This window comes from Plasmodium gaboni, chromosome 1 (genome assembly GCF_001602025.1).
Source record: "Plasmodium gaboni strain SY75 chromosome 1, whole genome shotgun sequence".
NCBI lineage: Eukaryota > Apicomplexa > Aconoidasida > Haemosporida > Plasmodiidae > Plasmodium > Plasmodium gaboni.
The window spans coordinates 348,014-357,757 of NC_031481.1; the positions used below are offsets into that span (position 1 = coordinate 348,014).

Genomic DNA, 9,744 nt, shown 5'->3' on the forward strand with positions numbered 1-9,744 from the left:
AAATATATATATATATATAATATATTGTATGTAATAATTATTTTTATTTTTCCGTATTTTTAAAAATATATAACATATTACATCAAAAAAAAAAAAAAAAAAAAAAAAGATATTATGAAATATTATATATATATATATATATATATATATATATACATACATACATATATACATATATATATATATATATATATATATATATACATATATACATATATTTTTTTTTTCCTTTTTTATAAAACAATATTAGTAACAAAAAAATAAGAATTAATTATAATATGTTAATTACATAATATATCACAACATATAAAAATAAGAAAAAAAAAATTATATGTTTTATAGGTTTCAAAAAAAAAAAAAAAAAACGAAAAGAAATAATATATTTATTTTATTTTAACCTACATTTCTGATAGTTTATAGAATTTATGTATCTAGCATATATATATATATATATATATATATATATATAATGAACAAATAATTTTATTATTTATACAAATAATAAAAAAATAATAATTTCTTTATAATATTTAATTTTCTAAAATTATCATATATGAAACATATGATCGGAACAAAGTAGTATTAAATAAAAATATTTTCTATGAATACATATATATATATATATATATATATATATATATTTATGTTTTCCTTAAAATTTTTATGAAAAAAATATTAACACCTACTATGGGATTATATTTATTATATGTTTCTTTATTTCTATGTATATAATATATATAATATAATAATAATAATTCCAATATATACATTATAATATATATAAAATATATATATATTATATATGTATCAGAGAAAATATAATATTATATATAAAAAGAAAATACACATAATATATATATATATATATATATAATATATATGTGGATATAAAAATACTATATGCTATATTTATTTATAACTTAATTTATATATATATTATATATGTGGATATAAAAATACTATATGCTATATTTATTTATAACTTAATTTTTCCCTATTATATAATAATTATTTTTTGTATAAAAATAACAAATAAAATCGTGTTTATAATTTATTTTTTAAGAAATACAAGAAAAAAAAAAATATATATATATATATATATATAATATAATACAAAAAAACTATTATTTTAATATTAAAGGGAATATTCAAATATTATTCTTTAAAAAAAGTTATATATATATATGAAAAAATTAATTAGGGATACAATATATAGGGTTCAGAACGTCAAAAAAAAAAAAAAATATATAAAATCATATATATTATATATATATATATAAATATAATATATAGTAAATCGTCCATATATTTTTTTTTGTTCGGAACAAAATGAGAAAAATTGATACATATATAAAAAAAGAAAATACAAAATTTTTAGAATAAAAAAAAAATAAATAAAATTTTTAATTTTGTTTAAAAAGAAATTATATTAGGTTACTTCGTGAAATTATTACTATTCTCATATTTTTATATTTTTTTTTATTTTTTATTTTTTAATTTTTAATATTTGAAAGGTAGCGATCTTAAATTTTATATTACAAATATTTTAAACAATAAATGGAATAAAAATGTAATAATAGTAACATATTATAATTATATTTATTTTTTTTTAGTAGTGTTTTTATATATATATATATAAATATATTTAAAGTGATGTATACTTAATTATAAATATATAATTAAGGAGAAAAAAAACAAAAACAAAATAGTAGTTATTTTTATTTAAAAAATAGAGGAAATTTAAAATATTTTCTCTATAAATACCTTTACATCTAAGTTTTAATAATATATATATTGATAAGACTGTAAATAGTTATATATATATATATATATGATAATATCATATTATAATAAATATAACCTCTTTTGAATTAATATCTCTAATTTTTAAAAATAACAAAATAGAAAATTATACAAATATTAAAGGATAAAAATTTTCCTTTTTATTTTGTTATAAGTATATATGTGTAATTATATTTTTAGAAATATTTATGATTATATTTTACATCTACAATTCTTATTAATTATAATTATAAATAATAATTTTTATATGTGTATAAATAAAATGTGCATTATACTTTAAAAAAAATAATAAAAAAAAAAAAAAAGAGAATGAAATATAGCTAAAATTATGTTAAAATATATTTTTTTTTGGAAATTTTAACCTGAACAAGTAATGTATTTTATGTACAAACTAGCTATTTGAAAAGTATGAATAAATAAAAAATTAACATATTTTGGCTATATATTATATTATTTTATTATTTTTGGTGATATGTGGGAAATGTCGTATGTATAAATATGTGAGTTCTTTATTTATATATTATATAATTAAGAATGTACAAAATATAGGTAAATATAATCTATATAAAAATATGGTAACAACCATATATATATATATATATATAATATATATGTGAAGTATTAATTAGTATATAAAATATAATATGGTTGATTAAAAAATGTTCGTAACTTAATGATTAATTGAACATATAAATATTATTCTATTCCTTTAATATCTAAAAATCATATTACACGTTACATTCTATATATTTTATACATACTAAGTACAGTCTTTATCTCAAAAATGAAAATTAATAATAATATACGCTTCGGATATAATAATATTTCTAAAGGTACTGTTTTGTATGTTGGTAAAAAAAAAGAAAAAGAATGAATAGAGTATTGTGGTTAAATGATTCTCTTTTTTTTTTTTTTTTTTTTTTTTTTTTTTTTATAAATTTATTAAGAATGTAAAAAATTTAATAAAGAGGAAAATAAAATGAAGTCTTTAACATTAAAAAAAAAAAAAGTGTTGAAGTGCTATATTTTAATACAAATCCAATTTATTACTCTTGTTTTCGTTGTTAAGAAAATTCAAAAATAAGTATAGGAGGAACGTATCGATAAATGGTATAATTCATACTGTTAAAATATTAACTAATTATAATAAAGGGAATAAAAAAAAAATAATAATAATAATAAAAAAAAAAAATAATAAAAATAATTTGGAAGACGTAAGGAACAAAAAAAAGGTGGAAAGGTTATGTACTTATTTTTTAAAATAAATAAGTTTAAAAGTGTATTAATGGAAAATAAATTAAACACGAAAATATCTAAAAGTATTAATATATATATATATATGTTTTACCTTGGAAAATGTGAAAATATTAAATGATAAAAATAAATATAATATAATATATGTAAATATTATAATATTTATATAAGAATACTCACCCCCTACATTATAATTTTTTTGTGTGTATTGGCGTACAATTATTTTGCGTACATGTGATGTATAAATTATATAAATATTAAGTAAGAACGAATCCACTTATATCATTAACATTATTTTATTATATGTATTAAATATATACATGTAAATATATTCTTCTATTCATAACATACCAAAAAAATACATACATATATATATATATATATATATATATCTTAAGGCACTACTTATCATTTTATTGATATATTCCATTTAATATTACTAAAAAAAAAAAAAAAAAAAACAGTAAATATATAAAAATTGCAAAAATATATATATAAAAAATTAAATAACATTAAATGCACATATATATATTTATTAAATAAAAAAAAAAAAAAAAAAAAAAAAAATATTTTTTTTTGATTGTAGTAACGGATCTACAATTTTATTATTTTATTTATTTGTATTCTTTTATGATTATAATATATTTAATTTGAATTTTAAAAATTTATATTTTATTATTGTAAAATTAAAAAAAAATATATATATATATATAGAATATGATAATTAAAAATATTTTTTTTTTTTAGATACAATATTTATATATGTGCATTAAACTATGTATAATATATTATATATATTTTTTAAACCTACAACATATATATAGAATACGTAATTAAATATATATTTTATCGTTGGCTTATGTATTCCTTAAAAAAAAAAAATAAATACAAAACATATTACATATATTACATATATATATATATATATATATATATATATATATATATTTATAGATATTTCCCCTGTTGGAGAATTAAAATTTAAGTTTTGTTTTTATTTGTAATTAAATATAACCACCCCTGTTAACATAATATATATTAATTATTATTCTTATTTATTTCCTTTATTCGTGTTTGACTTCTAGATTTTTCCCCTCATACATATACATATTTATATTTATATATTTATATATTTATATTTATGTATCTTTCATGTTATCTTTATATATGATACGTTATTTTATATTGTATTTTTTAATTTTATTCCTTTCATATAAAAAAAATAAAAAAAAAAAAAAATAATAATAAATGAATAACTTATGTGAAATAATATATTTTAAAAATTTTTTTTCATTATGTGTCTTATTTTGTGCTTGTTAGAAACACAAGAAAGTTAAAAAAAAATATATATATATATATATATAAACAAATATAGAACAATGCAAAAAATTGGTATTACAAGTAATATTCTTATTGAATTAGAAAAGAATATAGTTAAAAGAAGTGGTCCTATTGAAGTATGGAAGAAAAAGTTTTTAGAAGAAGTATCTGAAAAAATAAATAAGTCATTAAAAAAAGAAGATACAAAGGAATGCAAAAAAAATTGTAGAAATTTTAATTACTGGATGGATGATAAAGAAGAAGATTTTGTATCAAAAAAATTTTTTTTGAATGAATTTATTACTTCTAGTGTTTGGAAAAATGAATTTGAAAAGGCAATTATAAATATATTAAAAAAGGAAGCTAAATCTTGTTCAAGAAATCGTAAGAAATATCCTAAAGAAATAAGAAATATAATGGGTGAGTTAGAAGATTATATAGATGATATTAATGATTACAAGGAAAAATTAAAAAGTGGATACTGCTGGTCAGAAAAATATACAGATTATATAATATGGTTAAAAAAAATGAAGGAACATTTTATGACACATAAAGATTGGAATTTACTTAAAAATAATAAGTATAAAAGGTATATAGTTAAATATTTAAAACGTTCATTAGATGATATGTTTCAGAATAAAATCGAATGTATAAGCGATATTCCAGATATTAAGGAAGAGGTTGTAGAATTAGTTTCAAAGCATAAGACAAACGTGGATTTGAAGTCCTCTAATGGAGAGGACGTTAAAAATGTAAATACAGAAATATTTCCTACTCCAAAAGATCCTGAGATTAAAGAACCCCCTATAGAAATTGTTAGTAAACCTTTGGAATGGTTACTTTTTAATAATTTTACTATGTCTGGTAATAATTCAACACCTGAATATTCACGAGTCACAAACTATAAAGTAAGACCTACTTCCATTCAAGTAATGAATAAAGTACCCCCCACTGTTACCTCTAATTTTCTTCCCAAAGATTTTCCTTATATTGTTGCTTGGATTTTAGGTGCAATAATTGCAGGGACACTATTTGTATTTGGAAGAACTCGAAAAGTAAAAAAAAAAATAAAAAAATAAAATAAAATAAAAAAAAATAAAATAAAAAAATAAAATAATAAAAAATAAAATATAAGAAGGTTATTTCTTTGTTTATTTAACTATATACATATATATATATTTTTATTTTTTATTTTTATTAGAAACAAAAGGCCATTACATTAAGAACCGAAGAAGTCGTAAAAGAGAAGATAAAGGTAGTAGACGAAGCAAAAGAAAAGAAGATACCTGTAAGAACAGAAAATGAACATATGAAGAAGAATTTTTTTTGGAAATGGGTAACAATAATTGAGATACATTTTTTAATAATAGAAGATATTAGAAAATATGAATGGGATATGAACAAGGAAGATTTTTTATCAATATGTATAAACGAATTTATGAATGAAAAAAATAGAAAATGTTTATATAATGAAGATGATGATTTTAATAGCACAGAAGTAATGATAAAAGGACAAACTTTTTTATGGAATAAATGGATGGAAAGACATAAATATATTTTAGATAAATGGAAAGAAGAAGAATCATTTAAATATTTAAAAAATGATTGGAAGAGAGAAGAATATGAATATATGAAAAAAATATATAAAGAGTTGTTACTTAGTTTGAGAGGTGATACATATAATATGTCACAAAGGCAAAAAATTATATGGAAAAAATGGATTGCTAAACATCCATATAGAATAAGAGAAAAAATAATTGATCAATGGTTTCATAAATTATTTGAAGAAATAAATAAAAATAATATAATAAGTGATGAAATAATAGACGTATTATTAAATGATTATATAGAAAGTGATAAAAATTGTGAACACATTTACAACATGAGTGAAAAAAAAGAAAAATTAAAATTAATTTTGTGGATACAAATATATATGTGTGTATTGGAAGAAGAAGAAAAGTATAAATTACAAAGTGAAAAAGAAATGTTTATTGATACATGTATATATAAATTAAAAGATAAAAAAAAACATGATGAAGAAGAATATGATGAAAGGAACAAAGAATTGATGAAGATATTGAATGAAATGAAAAAAATGGAAATATTAAATACTGATGATGAAATAAGAAAAAAATGGAAACACCAAGATTGGTTTAAACAAATGAGAAAAGAATGGATAAGAGAAGAAAATAGATATTTAAATGAAATCAATGAGGAAATTATAAGAAATTATAATATGGAATTAAAAAGATATATGTTTGAAAAACATTGGGAAGATATAAAATTGAAATGGATAGATAATATTGATGGTGATCATATTGATGGTGATCATATTGATGGTGATCATATTGATGGTGATCATATTGATGGTGATCATATTGATGGTGATCATATTGATGGTAATCATATTGATGATGCTTGGTCTGCAATCATAAAATATTTTGAACGAGATGATGAAGAGGGAAGAAAATATATTCAAAAGAAGACACATTATTTTACAAATAAATTATATGACATAGAATGTATTAAAGAGAATACTCTTCAATCTGATGAGGTGAAAGAAAAATTTAATATAAAAACTATTATAGATATACATATGGTTATAATTGAAGATATTGAAAATGATGAATGGAAAAAGGATAAAGGAGATTTTTTACACATTTGTTTTGAAGAATTTATAAAAAGAAAAGAATTTAAGGAAGAAGGACTTTATAAAATAATTATAAATAATGAAGAAAAAAACAATGCTTTAAATATTTCTGATAATAATATTATATATATTCTTCAAAATACGTGGAGTGAATGGTTTAAGAGACATACATATATTTTAGATCAATGGAAAAAAGAGGAATGGTTTAAAGATTTAAAAAATGATTGGAAGAGAGAAGAATATGAATATATGAAAAAAATATACAAAGATTTGTTGCTTAGTTTGAGAGGGGATACATGTAATATGTCACAAAGGCAAAAACTTATTTGGAGAAGATGGATTGCTAAACATTTATATCATATTAATGATAATACTGTAAAGAAATGGTTCAAAGAAATATTAGAACAATTAGATAAAGGGAATATAATAAATTTGTCATATATAGAAAATGAAATAAACAAATTAAATGAAGAAAATGAAAAAAATCTTTTAAATGAACACCAAATTAGTTATAATAAAAAAAAAATCTTAACTACCATTTTGTGGATCCAAATACACATGATGGTTTTAGAAGAATCTAAAAAAGATGCATGTAAAAAAAGTAAAGAAATATTTTTAGATACATGTATAGATGAACTAAAAAAAGAAGAAGAAGAAAAAAAAAAAGAAAAACTTCATTCTCATGAAAAAACAAAAGAAATCATAAAAATTGTGGAAGATATGAAAAAATTGAATAACCTAGATATAGATGAACATCGAGCTACAGAATGGAAAAAAAAAAAGTGGTTTAAAGAAATGAAAAAAGACTGGGTATATATAAGAGATAGATATTTATTAGACTTGGAAGAAAGACATAAATATGATCAATACCAATGCGAAGAATTAATAGATGTATCTTCTTTGGATGTTCAAAAAAATATATCGAAATGGAATTGGGAGAATATACAATTTAAGTGGATAGATTATGAAAATGAAAAGGATTGGTTGAAAGGTGTTCATGTGGATGGATATATATATGAAGATATAAAGGGAGCTATGAATGATGATGTGGATGAATATATATATGAAGATATAAAGGGAGCTATGAATAATGATGTGGATGAATATGTAAAGGATAATATGGAAAAGGATGCAAACACTAATGTTGATAAAGATCATATTAAAAAATACAAAGAGTGTGATGATTTCTTTAAAATGGAGAATCCATTAATATGGCAAACCGTTATAGAGATACAATTAAAAATAATGGAAGAAAGTAAAAAAGAAAAATGGGAAACAAATAAATATGACTTTTTAGATATATGCATAGAAGAATATATAAAAAATGAGAATAAAGATAATAGTAGAAACATTTTAGAAGATGAAATTTTTAGTATGAATAAAAATATAATGTGGGATACATTTATAGAAACACACAGATATATATTAGAAAAGTGGAAAAGAGAAGAATGGTTTCATAATTTAAAAAAGGAATGGGAAGACGAAATATTAAATTATTTGAATTCATCAGAAAATAGAAATGATGCAAATAATAAAAATTGTAATGAATCAAACACAAATTTTATGATTGAAAAAGAAAAAATTGTGTTCAGAAAATGGATCAATAAACATATAGAAGAATTAAAAGATTGTTATGAAGATGAAAAGAATCCATTTTTAGAAGAAGAAGAAGTAAAAAAAAAAAAAAAATTAATATTAACTGCATGGATACAAATACATATGATGGTATTAGAAAGATTTAAAGAAGATGAATTTTTAAGAACTAAAGAATTATTTATTGACGCATATATTGAAGAATTTAAAAAAGACAAACATCCAAATAAATATAATAACAAGATAATTAATATGTTAGAGATTATCAAAAAGAATATCCATCATACAAATTTAAATAATGAGATGAATGAATGGAAAAATGAAACATGGTTTAAACAATGGAAAGATGATTGGATAAAAGAAGAAAATGGAAATGTATTTTGGCTAGCTCAAAAGAGAAAAGAGAGGTGTACAGGAAAAAAATATCAAAAAAGTGAAAAAAAATATGAACAAAAAGATAAATACATGAACGAATATAATATTGGCAAATGTTATATAAATATACACAAAAACTTATTGAAGAAATATTTGAAATATATGAATTTTAAATGGATTGATGATGATAATGAAATAGATTGGTTAAGGATTGTTGGAAATGATCAAAAGGACAAACAAAACAAAAAAAAAAAAATAGATAAAGTATCAGAAGAATAATATGATATAATTTATGATATAAAAGAAAAATATAGGACTATATAATTTATTTGAAATAAAATTAAATACAATTGAAGATATAAGGATAATAAATAAATAAATAAATAAATATATATATATATATATATATATATATTTATATATATGTTTCATATTTTGATTTATAAAAAGGTTAATTAAATATTATAATATTTAAATTAAAAATGTTTTCATATATGTACTTTTTTTTTATTTTAAAACAAATAAATGTTATTATAAAAATCATGTATAAACAAAAATGAAAAATATGTAAGATATATATATATATATATTTACAAATAGTGCAACATATATAATTATGTTACTTCAAATATGTTATTAAAATATTATAAACAAACGGAAATAAAAAAAAAAAAAAAAAAAAAAAAAAAAAAAAAAAAAAACATTAAAATTTTTAAATAAAAAATAATAAAAATATTAAATATATAAAT

At 18.2% G+C, this 9,744-nt stretch overlaps 1 protein-coding gene across 1 annotated transcript; it reads left to right on the plus strand.

Moving 5' to 3' along the window:
- Positions 1 to 4,436: 4,436 nt before the first annotated feature.
- PGSY75_0113100 (surface-associated interspersed protein 1.1 (SURFIN 1.1)) lies at positions 4,437 to 9,274 on the plus strand (the record flags this gene model as incomplete). Its single annotated transcript, XM_018783673.1, has 2 exons — positions 4,437 to 5,432; positions 5,579 to 9,274. 2 exons carry the CDS (start codon positions 4,437 to 4,439, stop codon positions 9,272 to 9,274), a joined length of 4,692 nt encoding a protein of 1,563 aa, XP_018643957.1.
- Positions 9,275 to 9,744: the final 470 nt, after the last annotated feature.